This window comes from Geospiza fortis, unplaced genomic scaffold (genome assembly GCF_000277835.1).
Source record: "Geospiza fortis unplaced genomic scaffold, GeoFor_1.0 scaffold59, whole genome shotgun sequence".
Lineage (NCBI taxonomy): Eukaryota > Metazoa > Chordata > Aves > Passeriformes > Thraupidae > Geospiza > Geospiza fortis.
This window is the reverse complement of record NW_005054381.1, coordinates 3011838-3027569: the sequence shown is the minus strand read 5'-3', so window position 1 is coordinate 3027569 and position 15732 is coordinate 3011838. Positions and strand designations below refer to the sequence as shown.

At 48.7% G+C, this 15732-nt stretch overlaps 1 protein-coding gene across 1 annotated transcript in view; it reads right to left on the bottom strand.

The window, feature by feature from the left end:
• TSPOAP1 (TSPO associated protein 1) overlaps positions 1 to 15732 on the bottom strand; it is a 47664-nt gene continuing 31932 nt past the window's right edge. The window contains exons 19-26 of the mRNA XM_031060365.1: positions 15448 to 15650; positions 14844 to 15006; positions 12569 to 12640; positions 12172 to 12207; positions 11170 to 11273; positions 9377 to 9448; positions 7768 to 7896; positions 1 to 1299 (exon numbers count right to left, since the gene is read on the bottom strand). Of these exons, the coding sequence (XP_030916225.1) occupies positions 1084 to 1299; positions 7768 to 7896; positions 9377 to 9448; positions 11170 to 11273; positions 12172 to 12207; positions 12569 to 12640; positions 14844 to 15006; positions 15448 to 15650 (995 nt within the window). The 3' untranslated portion in view covers positions 1 to 1083. The remainder of the gene's footprint in view (positions 1300 to 7767; positions 7897 to 9376; positions 9449 to 11169; positions 11274 to 12171; positions 12208 to 12568; positions 12641 to 14843; positions 15007 to 15447; positions 15651 to 15732) is intronic.

Genomic DNA, 15732 nt, shown 5'->3' with positions numbered 1-15732 from the left:
TTTTTTAAGGAAAATGTATTTTTGTGAAAATAGAATTTATTATCATAAAATTTGATATTAAATAAAAACATACCATACCACCACCACTCATGGCTGCTGTGCTGGCACCACTCACGGAGCTCACAGAACTGCCCTGCTCAGAACAAGGACCCACTGGAACATGCAGAGAGAGAAACACAGGGAGGGACAGAAACCATGGCATACAAAACCCTCTGTGCTTGGACAGGGCAGCATCTCAACTGCAGGAACACATAATCTCCTACAAAAACAATGCAAGCTGCCCAGCCCCAGCACACCTCTCCCAACACTGGCTCGGGAGCAGCTCACAGACACAGCAGAACGGAACCGTGGAGAGGCAGACGGACAAATAAATAAATAAATAGGTAGATAAATAAATCCATTGATAAATAAAACTATAAATAAATCATAAGGCGGAGTCCCCAGCCAGTGCATGGTCAAGGTGAACCAGGCAAGAGCAGCTGATAGCAGCCCACCCCCACGCTGAAGAACTGACCCCCGCCAGGGCATCGCTCCTTCCTCCCCGGGGATCCTCGTGCTGGAAGCTGACTGAGGCAGTGTGGGATGCTCCGAGGCACAGCTGCATATTTACAGGGTTACAGTACAAATAAGAACTCACTCATCAGCCCAGAGACAGCGAAGGGAAGTCATGGGAACAGAGAAGTGCAATTTTCTTTGCAGGAACTGAAGGAGTTGACATGACCTCCTTTGGAGCAGAGAAGTACCAAGGTATGGAGTACAAGGGATCTCTCCTAAGGGGTGGGGCTTTGCTGAGAAAAGCCAGTTAGCTAACTTACAGCCAGAATATAATCGTTAAATTAAAATATTTACAGGGAACCAGTGCACCAAGGGCTGCATGGAGCAGGACATGCTGGATCCCAGAGCTGAGCCCTCACACCTCACACTTTTTCCCCAGGGGCTCTCAGCTCCCACGCCCTCCAGTTTTCTCTCTTCAACACATATTTCTTCCCTATGAAAATAATCAGCTTATTGCAGAGGGCTTCTCCTGAACTCTCAGTCTCTGGGGTTGTGTTGGCAGCCTGGATGGAATAAACAAACCCCTTGTCAGTTTTTTTTATTGGACCCAAGTCTTTTGAAGAGATTTTTCCCTTTGAACAAGAAGCCTCTCTTCTTTTTCCTCTGCCCAGGTGCATCACTGCAGGCGAGGAGGGCCAGCGATGCCTGGTCTGGACTCTGCTCGCCTGGGACAAGGCAGGAAGGTGCTGGCAGAGGAGGAGATGGAGAGGAATCGCTCTGATCAACAGACCCATCTGGATTTAGCTAGGTGGGAAAGAGAGAAGACAAAAGACAAAAGCACAAGTTAGAACTGCTGAAGGAGATCACACCAACATAAACCTCAGCCAGAGAACCTGGCCTTCTCCCCTCTATGCAGTTCCACTTAGGAAGTTTCCAGTGGATTTACATTTTGTACTCACAACCCAGACCCTCCCTTAGTTAAGAATTCCTGAAATTCCTGAACTTTGGGCTAAGAACAGGACAGCACAAAAGACCCACTAAGTACATGGTGAAAGATGCTGCTCCACAGCTAAATAAGTGAAGCAGCTCCTGAGAGCATGGATGGGGACAGGTACTGATGAGTCCATGAGTCCTCAGCCATGGAGCATGCTGGGCTCCCAGCATGCTCTGGGACAGAAGCCAGGACATTAACAAAACCAAATTTCGTAAGAACAAGTGCTCTGCAAGACCTCCACAAGATCAAGGAGACTGGCTAAGCCCTGAGGCTTCTCAATAGTAGCCATGGTAGTAAGAGGAATTGGGGGTCCTGCAAGGCTGCTCAGCATCCAGCAGATCCAGAGGCAGGAGGGGCAGAAAGCCAAGTCTGGTGCTCTGCAGTGGCACCAATGGAGCAGGACATGGAGAAGTCTTGGATCAAGTGGCACACGGGAATGTTCCTGAGTGTTTGAGATGGTTAATTGGGACCCACCAGTCTCAAATAGTGCTGTTTCCTTTGGAAATCAGAATGTGCCCTAGTCCTGGGCTCAGTTTCCTCTTCACAAAGCACCGAGAGATAAGTTCCTATCAGCAGCCTTCCTTCCACAATCTCCTCTCGCTAGGCTTAGCTGTCCAGACAGTGACAATTACCAATATGGCAGGTCAACCTTTCCCAACAGGCTGCGAAGCTCCTCAGGGAAGAGGCTCTGGGTTTCTGAGGCCTAGGAGAGCCTTAGTCTCACTGTCTTCTCTTCCACACAGCTTTCACAAACCAGCAGCTTCCAAGCTCCAGCTGTACATCCTGTCTCAGCATTCCCCAAAACACAAGGTAAGAGTGGCTGGATCTGTGCCAGGGAAGAGTCCTTTGACATTGGAACATCACACCCTCAGCATTCCTCTACCTGGGCCTCACTGAGTCCCTCACAGGTCTGCAGGAGCCAAAGCCCTTAGCGGAAATGTGAGATGGTGACAGTGCCAGCAGGACTCTCTGCCTGAGTGGAAGCACTCCTCAAGATCAGACTCCAGCCGGGAACTGTGTGAAGATCTCAGCAGCAGCCCCTGGTCAGGACTGGATGTGCCTGGTCCTGGTCCCGCTCTGTGTCCAGGGCAAGCAGCTGAATAAGGCAGAAGCAGAGCCCAGAGCACTGCTGCCCCACTCCAGCACAGCCATGCTCATGCCCTGTGGGGACTTTATTTAAAGTTTCCCAGGGTGGAAAGTCAAAGCAGCTCTGCTCTGCCACCCTAGTTCTGGTTCAGCACCCACCTCCTTTGGGACCAGGAACAGCCAGTGGCTGTGACCTCTCCTCCCCTCACAGGTGGAAGCTGTGCTGGTCCGGGCTGCTGCAGGCATGAAGCACCTCTGGCCCAGGATGAGCACAAACCTCTGCTCTGGGTGAGACTCAGCACCTACAATACCCATGGAATCAGTCCTGAGTGGGTAGGAGCACAGGGAGCTCCATCTTGGAGTGAATTTGTGACCCCTCCCAACTCCACAAAGCTGAGAGTCAACTTCTGCTTCACAGCAATCACTGAGTTGTGCCAGTGCCATCAGACTCTCCCTTACCTGAATTACAGGACAGAGCTGGAACTCCTCTCTGCCTCTCCCCATGATAGTAACCAATCCCACAGCTGACTTTTCCTGAGCTCACATTATGTTCACCTGAAAATGTTGCTTTCCAAGGCACTCCTGCAACACTCCAGGTGTGCAGCACTGTGCCCTAAGGCCAGCTGCTGTCCAGGACATGCTGTGGGATGTCACACATGCTGATGGATGGCCCAGGCTGGCCTTTGGGAAAGCTGCACTCTGCCTGAAAGGTCCACTCCAACCAATGCTGCAGCAACGGCTGCAACCTCTGTCTATCCTGGCAGCTCCACTGTGCAAAGAACAGCACTTGGTGCTGATAAGCCCCGTGTTAGTCAGGCCTGAGGAGTCCGGGAGTAAATCCAAATAAATCCAGATGAACCATATGCAGCCAGAAATGCAAGATTTATGGAGGCAAAGAGAAAAAGAAAGCATGGGCAGGGCTAAATTGGAGCCCGCTCTCTTAGCTGGGAGCAAAAGAAAGAATCCCCAAGTTCTACTCCAGAAACTATGATTTGTGCAACAAAGAATCCTTGGATAAAATGTCCAAAAGCACCGGGCTAGCATCAGAAGGAACTCACCAACACTCAGGGAGTGATGTAGGAGGGATGTAAAGGCCCTGTGCAGCCAGGGCAGTGGAGGCTCTGTCCATGCACCATTGGAAAACACTTTTTTGGTAAAGATGGAACAGTTTCAGGACAGACCTGAAGTGGCCCCACAATCAATTTCTCCTCTTGTCAGAGGTCTCTATGTGGCACGAAAGCAACAGAACCAGCTCACAGATTCATGTGGTAAGAGAAAAATCATATGAAAAGTGGGGGTTCTTCTCTAAGAGAAACAAAGGAAAAACTGCTCTGTCAAAATCCTCATACAAGTTATTAGAGTGATAAACATAAGAGTGATGTCAGTTTTCAGGGATGGTTTTAGTACTCTCTCAGGTGTTACTGCTTAACAGAATTTCTGAAAAACAAACATTTAAAACTAAGGAAAACAAAGACTGCTCCCACTGGTCCCCAAAACTAGGGGTCTCACCCACCCAGCCCCAGAACAATTATCCACACAAGATTGGTTTTAGGGCCTCAATGTTACTATTTTCTTAAATGGATGGTGGGAAGGGTTTTTCAGGACTATTCTCAGGAAGGAGTAAAATCCAGAGGGAAAAAACCCCAGGCTGAACATGAAGTGAGCTCAGACTGAGGAGGACCTTGCAAAGGCCAAACGATGCTTTGGCTGTTGATGCGAACAGAAGGGACAAGCTGAATTACAAAGCAGGTCCTTCCCAAACCTGAATATCCAGCACAGTCCCATCCTGGTCCCCAAAACCACCAGATAATTGTTCCAGCCAACTGCACTTCATGTGCTGAATGGTTTGTCTTTACCACAGAACCCAGACGGCAGTGAAAGGTCTGACATCAGACCTGAAGGTGGATTTGCCACCACAGCCCCAGACCAGCCTGTCAAACTACAAACAAGAATAGAAGCCAACTCCAGGTGCAGGAGCCTTTGAGGTGCTGGGCTGGGTGGGAGGTTGAAGGTCTCACACACTTACATGGTTGCTCTCTCTATGTATCATTCATATCTATCACTGGACTCTTCTCTTCCTCATTCTCTGAAGAAAAGAACCATCCCGGGTGCATAACACAGGCAGAAATAAATACATGAAATCAGTTAGAATCAAACACTTTCTGAAGGTGCTTTACAATCAGTCTTTGACAGAAACCATATGTTATCAATAGAAAAATATTCCATCAACAGGAACAGTGTTAAAGCAGCTGCTCTGAGCTGGTAAGCATGAGTGGTTTGGGCCCTGGCTGTGACCAGAACTTCTTGGATCCTCCCCTTTATGCTGTTTTTGTTTGTTTATTCTAATCCCCAAATGTTATCAGTTTGTAAGTTCAATTGCTTCACCTTTTCAGTTGACAGCATTTTAAGATTTACTCAGAAATAATTAAAAATGATCCACCTTCCCCAGTTCAATTTGGAAATAAATTGTCCTTATTCTCAGGCCTTTGGTAGGGCAGCAGGGAGAAGGGAAGTGTGAAGAACAGGTAAGGTAAGAACATCACATCCAAGAAATTACAAGTGATTTAAAAATCACTCATGAAGAAGCTTCTGCTGCAACTGGAACAAGCTGTAACCAAGCCCAAAGCTCTGCCATGGTACACACACATCCCCCCTGAGGTGCCAGGGCTCAAGCTGGGACTGGGAATTTGCAGGGAGCCTGCTCTGCTAACAGCAAGTTGAACAAGCAAGTCTTCCTTAACTCCATGGGATGAAAATGCTACAGGAATTTGGAAAGCCTCAGGCATGACTGTATTACTGAGAGAGTTTATTCTAGCTGAGGGATGGATATGGAATATGTCTGTTTTACAGGAGGTATTTCTTTCTTCTGCCTTTCCCGTGAGGTTTTCTGCCCACAGGTTGGGATGCTGTGATTGCTGTGACAGCCAAAACCACTGTGGGGTCAGGTTCTGTCTCTTCAGGAATCATTAAACACACTTAAATGCAGTTAATTGATTCCACTTTGTCTCTGAGCAGGGTAAATATACCACTTTTAACAGAGGGCAAGCGTGCCCATCTTGTTTGGAAGCTTTTTAGACAGGTCTGGATTGCAAAGCACAAACGGGAGGAGTGCTGGGGGTGCTGAGCCAGAATCCCCTGGGACAGGTGTCCAGGAGAAGCAGGGAGGCAGCAGGACAGGAGCCAGGCTGCCAAAATGCAGAAGCAGCCACAGTCATGCCTAGGGAGCTCAAGCTGATTCCCACTAAAATAAAATTGGTTTAATCATAATTATCTGAATTTTCCAGTCCTCCAACTACAGAGAACAGTAGTTCATGGATCAGGAGAGTAACAAAACTACCAAACCCAACAGGTTCCTGCTCTGTGCACCCAAAAGTCAGAGCCAGTGTAAGGGGAGGCTCCCTTGGATCTCAGGCACAGAGGACTAGAGACAAATGGAAATGTTTGAAGGGTAGGCAAACCTGAAACGTGTCTATTTTATATGGGTTGTCTTTAACATACCTGAAAGGCACTTGTGTTTAAAAAAATGTCATGAAACATAGGAAAAGAGCCTCCAACCTTCAGCACCAAGGGTATGTGGGCCAAAGTGCTGTGCAGGCCATCAGTCACCCACTGAACTCAGCAGCAGAGAACAGAGAGGAAAGTGGGTTTGGCTTTGCAAACACTTCACACCTGCCAGCGGCAGATAAAGTTACCTAAACTCTCCCTGGTCCCTGGGAGGATATGGGCTGGGGCTAGAATAACAACCCCTGGAATCTGAAACAGGCCCAGTGGCTATTAGTTGATGCCAGAGGGAAGGGGAAGATCTGCACTAAATTACACTTAGAATTCCACCTTTATTTTACTGGTTGAGGTCTCCTTTGGCACCCTCTATTTCAACAGTTGAGTCATTTGGTAAGAGTAAATAATTTTGAGACGGAAACTGAAGGAAGAACCCCACTCTGCATCCTTGTTAACCCCCAGGGAGGTTAGACTTGGGTGACCTCTGGGCTCTTAAACCCTGGCAGTAACAGCTGATTAACCTCTGATTCCCCTGCAAGGACCAGTATCCCCAGCAGGGGAGTACAAGGACCCCAGAGAACTGCTGATGTCAGCAGATGATCCAACAAACTGCCCACAAACCTCATTATCTGAGCCAGGCTGCTCTGCCTGAGAAGACATCAAGGCTGGAGTGCAAATCCTGTACCCACAAAGCCTGGAATGCCAGGAAGCAAGGGACAGGGCTGAGGTGAAGGAAGACCAGGCAGCATTTGAAGATATAGATACAGAGAACAGGAAGAGCTGAGCATGAAAAAAAGCCCAAGAAATTCTGCAGAGAGCAGAAAGCCATCGCACCAGTGGGGAGTTCAACAAAGCAGGATTCAGGGCCACCTACTTCCCTAAGGATAGCTCAAAGCCAACCGGCTCTGACTCATGTGGGTCTGACACCACATGACAGTGCCAACAACCTCCCAAGAAGGACTGAAGGTTAAGCCCAAGCTGTGAGGTGGGACCAAGCTGGGTCCCTCCTGCCTCCCTCTCCACAGTGAGACAGCACTGGGGATCCAGGAGTGACAAAAGAGCTGCTGCACTTTTAGCCTCAGCCCCTGACACGACCCCAGTCTCCCACTTAAGCCTTTATTCCAAGAGTCTCAGCCATACAATGGAAGGAGTTAATTTAACCTTTGAATTCCTTGACTCTGGGGAATGCTTTTGAAACCATAGGATCCATCCCCTAGATCTGCTTGGGAAACTCCTCAGTGTGTTTTGAATTTATCCAGAAGCACCTCAGCCTGGATTAAGATATATCTAACTTGGGGTGGATGGAAAAACATTGGTGTTTGGGTGTTGCTAATTCCAGAACTCCTTGGCATGGATATAGTAATATTTAAGGAATTTAATGTGCCTGGGGAGCTGTTTGAACCTTTCCTTCCAGTAGGATTTTCCTACTGACCTTTCAGTGGATCTAAACAATTTGCTGGTAGGATTTGAATACTCCTTGCCTACCTGACCACACTGAGGCCCCAGCAGGTGTTGTTTTGTGCCACTTTCTGCACTACAAGTAAGTCTTTGGGAAGAGCTCCTGGCACTCCCTTGGGATGAACAGGCTGCATGCAGTAAGTTTAGTGATCCCATGGGTGCTGCATGCCATGCAATGCCCAGGCTCCAGCCACAGCCCAGCCTGGATGGCAGTGCCATGCAGTCACATATCTCACCTGGCTCTCAGCACTCAGTGGAGAAGCTTCTTTCTCTTTGGAATGGAATTCCTTGGCCGTGCCGCCGTCCAAAGGAACAGCTTCCAGGAAGTTGGATGGGACAAGCCCTCTCTGTTGGTTCAGCTCTCCCTGCAAGATCAACATTCAATTCCCACATCAGCTTTCCTGGAGATATAAATAACAACTTGAGGTGCAGTGCCCTGCAGAGAAGGTTGGGCTGTAGGCTGAGACAAGTCCAGAACAAACCCACATAGGGAGGATCCTCAGAAAATTCCAGAACTCACATCCTTGCTTAGTTGTGGAACAATTCAGAGCACAGAAACAGAGAAGAGAGTAAAGGAAGGAGAGATGACAGCAAGTTGTGACAAAGGTGCTTTCTACAAACTCAAAATGTCCACTACCATACTGCAATATGACCGTGCCACAGGCGCCCTAGAGGCCTTTGATTTGCCCTGGTATTTACTGATGTCTTTAAAGAATGAGGCAGTATTGGTACAATGTCCTGTAGGCAATGCATCCAAGATCACAGAGGCCCAGAGCTGCAGTATTGTACTCCTACAAATATTTATCCAGTTCAACAGGAGGTGGTTGGGTGAGACAAAACCCATCCCAGCATTGCTGCTTGTCCAACACTATAAAAGGATCAAACAAAACATTCTCAGTGATGCCCTCAGACTTAACCTGGAGCTCAACCTTAAGTCAGATGTGTGAAGGCACAGTGCTTCCCATGCAGGAAAAGGTGGATGATCCAAGGGCCAAGGCTCAAGTTTGGCACCCAGCTGGAGGGCAGGCACAGCCCCAGGAATGTGTCTGCTTACTTGGATCACCATTCCAGCCTCTGACCCAAGTGTCCAAGTGCCTGGTGAAATGTTAGCTCAGAGCAGGTGCTGGTTCAGCTGGTGTGTGCATGGAAAAATGCAGGCAAGGCTTTGGGAAACCTGCAGGCAATTGATACCAAAAAATAAACTCAGAACCACTGGGATGATTAAAGACCACAGTGATGCTCTCAGGGCTGGAGCCCCTCTGCTCTGGAGCCAGGCTGGGATACCCCGGGACTCCCCTGGAGGAGAAAAGGTTCCAAGGGAGAACTCAGAGCCCCTTCCGGGGCCTAAAGGAGCTCCAAGAGAGCTGGAGACAGACTGGGGACAAGGGACAGAGAGACAGGACAAGGGACAATGGCTTCCCACTGCCAGAGGGCAGGAATAGATGGGATATTGGGAAGGAATTCCTGGCTGTGAGTGTGCTGAGGCCCTGGCACAGGGTGCCCAGAGAAGCTATGGCTAACCCTGGAGCCATGGAAGCATCCAAGGCCAGGCTGGACAGGGCTTGGAGCAACCTGGCACAGTGGAAGGTGTCCCTGCCTATGGCAGGGGGTGGAACAGGATGAGCTTTAAGGTCCCTTCCCCAAACCATTCCAAGACTCTGTAATACCGGATTTACAGCAGGAGAAATGAGCTCCAGAAATAGACTGCCCTGCACTAAGTAGAGAGGGGTTTATGTTTTTCTCAAAAGCAGGATATGTTGTGCCCTGATTTCTGCTTCCCTGCCACTCCATGAACTCCAACAATTTCCAGTGTAACCACAGGACCTTCCCAAGCCCTGCACTTACATAGTAGAATCCATCATCATCCATGGACCCAAAGACAGTGATAACGTCCCCAGCACTGAAGGTCAGTTCAGCCTGCAAAGAGCCAGAGAACAGAGGTGACAGGAAAAGCAGTGCCTGGAATTACTCACCAGGAACACAGGCTTCCCTCAGCCTCTTGCCCAATCTTACTCCAGGGGAGGGAGCCCACTGTGTTTGGTCTTGCAGGAACAGGATGCAGGAGGGAAACTGAAGTGGATAACTCTGGAATTCATTGCTAGGGAAGCATTTCATAAATTAAGACAAGAGCAAAGCCCATTTTAAAACCAATTTTAATAAGGTTTCAAAATAGTACCTACCAGCTCTGGAAAGGTGCACTGAGGACAAGCTCAGCAAGCACCAGAAATACCATCAATTTCTTTAAGTATAATTACAAATCCCCCTCCCTTGGATGAGCCTGTTTTGTATGCAGCACTTAGGGACTAGTTACTAGCAGGAATGCATACAAAACAGGGTGGTTTAACCTGGACACAGAACAGGAGCACAGCACACAGTGACCCTTCGCTGTCACACCCTCTGTTCTGTCAGACACCCCAGCACATGCTCCATGGGGCATAAGGCTAAAGAAAAAGGTGTCACCAGTCTCTTTTAATGGAAAAAGCTGCCCAGTGGAGGCTCCAAACAGGCTGAGTCCCACTTAAGACACTGGCACTTCACAGGTGTCAGCTGGAAGGGATCTACTTCCAATATATTTACAATAATATATCCCTAGTCCTCAATTTAACCTCTTGAGGCTGCAGGTCGCTCCTGTGGAGCATCTCCCACAGAACTCTTACCAGCTTGTTTCAGTAATTTAAGCTCTTGTCCAAAAGAGTTCTACAAGAGCAAATCACTGCAAAAAGCACAGTCACCTCCTCAGTGACAAGGGTTCAGAAGTGTTTGGTGGCTGGATATATGCTCACATTGTGTCTCTCCCAGGATATTCCATCATCCTAAAACACTCTGTCCTCAGCTGTGTCTCTCTGGGCAGGAGACACAGCTTGGGCGGCAAGCATTCCTTGAGCTGTGCCCTCTGCTGGCCAGACACTCCTTTGTGGATGAAGGGAAAGGATGGGAATCCAAACCCTGTGTTTATGTTTGCTCAAGAGCAAACACAGCTTGGAGGAACAGAGAACAGAGCATGTGCCCATCTCTTTTTGCAGAAAGGATTCTGCATTGCCACCTTTCTACCTGGAACAGATTTATCCACAAAATTACTGTTTGGATTGTATCCTTCCCTGTTTAGATTATACCCCTTCCCATTCCTGGAAGTGTCCAGGGCCAGGCCGGAAGGAGCAACCTGGTCTAGTGGAAGGTGTCCCTGCTCATGGTGGGGGGTGGGATGAGATCGGCTTTAAGATCTCTTCCAACCCATCCCATTCCATGATTCTGTGATTCTATATATAGGAATTGCTTGAAAACAAGAACTTTGCAAACTAGTATATTAAACTGGAGCTAAATCTTTTTGCTTGAACAAAGACCTACACAGATACTTAACACTAAAGTCATGCTCAAATTAAGTGTCAAAAGTGCTTTCAAACACTTAAGCAGGTTTTTCCTTTTCCCAGACTGTTTCCTGGATCAGTTGCTACCAGCAGGAGCTGTTTCCTCCTGCCCCAGATCAGCTCAGTCCTGTCTGATCACTAAAGGATGCAATGAATACTCACACAGTTTCACTGAGACTCTGGTTGGACCAATGTGCTGAATGTCTTGAGAGAGAAGGAAAAAAGAGATAGGAAGAAGAAACCTCTGAAAAGGGGGGAGCAGCTGGTGGTTACCTCCACATCTGTGTTAGGAGAGCTCTCCTTTGGGTTGTAGTCAAAGGCAGCCACCATCCTGCGGGGAGTCAGCAGGTCTGCTTCAATGTCTTTATGTTTCTGCCCTGCAGGAGAAAAATAAAATATACTTAGATGAAAATACTAGGACAAAATCCCAAATCACATCAACTCCTTCACCATTCTTATAGTGGTCTGTGCAAAAAGAATACAGGGGGGGAACTGAGTGGAGAGAGACTTTAGAGCCATTTGGTAAAACAGTTTTCTGATCTTCTTCATTGCCTCATAAGCACAGAAGTGGGGACAGCCGTCCATCCCCTCATCCTGGTGCTCTGTTTATATGTACAGGAATGTTTTATTTTACGTTTTCTATTTACTCACACACACACACACACACACACACACAGAACAGCTGTCTCTTTACAGTGTCTTGAAAGGACATTTCTTCTCCCACTACAAAATGTTCTGCTATTAAGCTACAAAATTTATCCTCCAAGAGCCAGGAACCAGCACACAGGGAAGTCCAGGCCTTGCCATCCCAAATCTCCTAACTGCTCAAACCCATTACCTACAGACCTGCCCTGAGCCTACAAAAGCCAAGTCTGGTGCTACAGAAAACACACATTCATGGATTTAAACTCTCCTTTGGATCAGCACTGGCTGGGCTGGCAAAGGGTTTGCACACTTGGCCTCTCTGGATATAAACAGATGATGCACCTCAGAAGAGGGAGCACCCTCTCAGTGTCTCTTGGATCATAGGAACCACAGCATGTGATGAGTGAGAGACTGCCCTGCTCCTCCCATAGCAAAACAACTGGTGCACTCCCCCTGCAAGCACCCCCTGCTCACCCAAACCGTTCTGCACCCACCACTAAACAACAAGAACTAAAACCTTTTGTTACAGTGCTTAGAAGCAGGACCACAGGGTGTCACACTGGCCCCTGACCACAAAACACATCTAACACTATCATGCATTACCTACTCCCCAGTAAAAGCACTTCTCACCTGGCTGAGACTTGCATTCCTGTTTGTCCAGCCCTGCTGGGGGAAGAAAATGCCTCATCAGTAAGAGCTCACCTCCAACAGTGGCCACATGACACAACTGATAAACAGTTAAAAAAGAGCACCAAGACAGCAAACAACAGAAGCACACTGTTCATGCAACTCAAAGCCTACACCAGTAACCAGGACTCAGGAATGTAACAAGAAGCACAGGTCAAGCTCCAAACTACAAAAGACATCACTGTTGTTAAAAACTTAACACCAGCACAGGGATGGGCTCTCTTTCCACTTCCTAGCAGTCATATAAACATCTGAGGGTCCTGAAAGTAAGTAGTAAAAATTCAATGCAGTCTGTAATCCTATAGCAAAAACCAAAGAGGAAGCAGTGGGTGACACAGACCTTTCTTGGAGCGTCTGGGCTTTGGAGGAGGGACAGTTTGGCGGCGTGGAGGTGGAGAAAATGTGCCATTTCCTTAATAAAAACACCAAAAAAGCAAATAAATAGACGAGAGAAACAGACAGTGAATGGAAAGTGAGAAGCATCTTGAATAGTGAACAGGGGACAGAGATGACATGCCTCCCCTGGGAGGCTGACAACAGGATTTCTGTGGGCAAAGCCCTCTGGGCCTCATATGTGGACTCAGATGAGCTGTGATCCATATCCCAAATACACAGAGAAATCCACACTGCACTTACACCTTTTAGTCACTCCACAGCTCAGAGCAGACACACTTTGCTGCTCCTCAGCTTTCAGAAGCAGCACCATAAGGACAAAATAAAACCTTGTACCATAACACCTAGCTAAAGCTTCTGCACTGAGCAGGGTCAGGACTGGATGAAATCCCAAATGAACCTGAGGAGTGCCCAGACCAACCCCTCCAAGGCATTTCCTTAGTTACAAGGCTGTGACAGCCTTGTTATGGCAGCAGGAAAACAGCAGAGGTACAGCCAGCCCGACTGCCAAGGAATCAAAGAACCTCTACAGTTAGAAAAAGACCATCAGGTCCAACCCGCACTCGCTGCCCCCTCCTGTCAGGACCTGTGCAGAGCCAGAAGACCCCCTCTGAGCCTCCTTTTCTCCCGCCTGAGCCCCTTTCCCAGCTCCCTCAGCTGCTCCTGGGGCTCTCTGTTCCCTTTCCTGGACATGCTCCAGCCCCTCAGTGTCCTTACCCAAGAGGGGCCCAGAACTGCCCCTAGGATTTGAGGTGTGTCCCCCCCAGTGCCAAACCTACAGTCCCTCCCTCCACACACAACTTATTGACTACCACCACCACCTTCCTCAAAACTTTCACACCCGTCATGTTTAATGAAGTCTCAGAGCTATTAAAACCCTTTACTCTTCCAAAACTATGCAGTGGGGCAGGGCAGAGTATCCCTTGTGTATCCACTGAGAGACACAGGCCATCACAGGCATCCAGCCATCTCTGGCATGCACACAAGAGAAAGAGTATGGATGTGAAAAACACCTTACTCAAATTTCCTCTCCTCAGACATGGGAGAGACCGAATATGTTTGTCCTTTAAAAACATATTCAAGAAATCACACAGTGAAAACATCAGGCTCCTTCAGTCCCTGTGCTGCTCAGGATCAACTTTCCAGGATCAACATTTAGGAGCTGAGCACTGTCAGTCCCTCAGAATCATAGAATGGTTTGGGTGAGAAAGGACCTTAAAGGTCTGTTAGTGTCTCCCTCCACAGAAATAGGAACAAGTTGGATTTCTCCTTTTTTTTCCCTTGAGTTTTCTTATTTTTAAGTTGATTTGGGCTTTTTTCCCAGCTCAGGCAATGTCAGGGCTTACCTTTGCCATGACCAACACTTGTGCTATTTTTCATTGCTGAACTGGCAGGGAAACAGGGACCAGCCAAACCAGGAATATCCTGGTGTTTTAACAAGTGGAGCAGATCCAACAATTGGCACTGGCAATAGAGGGTACACAGAGGAGTGCATGATGAGAGCTGGCAGGCATGAGGGAGAGGCCCAGGGACACCGGGATTCATGGCAGGGGCAGCTCACAGCCACCAAGCCTGACTCAGCCTGAGCTGCGCTGGTTGCACATCCCAGGGCGGCTCCCTCTCCTCCCTGAGTACATGAGAGGGAAGGAACAGGAAAGCCTCTGCAGTGCACAAGGCACGGACCACATACTTCAGGGAGGGAGTAAGGAGGAACCCAACCACCAGATCTGCTCCTTGTACACTCCTGTCTGCCTACCTTGCTGTCTCACACCTTTCCTCCCCCTTTCACATCTCCATTCCCAAGTCACAGATTCTCTCACCCAAGAGCAGGGTCATCCCAAGAGTTCCGTTCACAGGCTTTCAAAACAAAGGAGGAAACAGAGTGAAAACTTGTTCACATACTTCAGCTGCTCTTCAAATGCTTCTGTTTCCCTGTCCCTAGCAAGATTCAGCCTTACTTTGTGCTGAATTCACACACCTCAAGCCCAGGAGCAGCTGCAAACGCTGGCAGTGGAGCCAGGGATGAACTGAGAGCTCGGAACACCCACATCCAGCCAGATGCCCCTGCTAAGAAGCAGCCACTAAATCAGGCTGCAGATCCAAGGACAGCCCTCCAGATGGGTTTGGTGGCTGCACTGGCCACACACAATAGCAGGACTGAGCTTCCAACATTCCAGCAAAGAGCCACAGGAGCGTGGCACACACATACACACACACAGTACCTGAGCTCTCCGTGTCCGCAGGCAGGAACCCTTGCTTTAGGAGCTGCTGCTTGAGCTCACTACTCTCCACAGGGACTTCTGACACCATGTTGCATGGAATGTATCCCTCCCTTCCAGCACATTCCCCCCTGTAAAAACCATCAGCATCCTTGTCTCCACAAACCTGCAAAGGGAAATAGACTGTTTATGCTGCAGGGACTGAGCTGCACAAAGAATCATAGAATATCCTGAGTTGGAAGAGACCCACAAGCATCATCCATCCAGTCCAGCCCCTGTCCTTGCACAGACACCCCAACAATCCCACCCTGTGCATCCCTGGGAGCAGTGTCCAAATGCTCCTGGAGCTCTGGCAGCCTTGGGGCCCTGACCATTCCCTAGGGAGCCTGGGCAGTGCCCAGCACCCTCTGAGGGAAGAACCTTTCCCTGATATCCAGCCTAACCCTCCCTGACACAGCTCCAGCCTTTCCATAAGGTCACCAGAGAGAAAATATGAGCATCTGCCCCTCTACTTCCCTCATGAGGAAACTGCAGACCTCCCAAGGTTTATGCTCCCCTGGAACACCAGACAGATCCATAGAGTAGGAGATGTTCACTAAATTCTTACTTTCAGGATCTGCCCCTCCTTAAATGGGAGCTCCTCTTCTGCTGCATCAGGGTTAGGGGACATGGAGACAGGATCATAGTCAAAGAGAGCCACAAAGATCCGAATGCCATCATCTTTGCCGGAGCTCTCAGGAGCAGTGCTCCTTGGAAGGCCTGTACACAAGGGGAACACAGCAGAGAGAACGTCAGCCCTGCCCCAGCAGTCTACGGGCCAGGCACTGCCTGCCAGCCTCTCCCCAGCCATTTCCAGGAGCTTCCATCTCTCCTACTCTCCTGCTCACCTCTC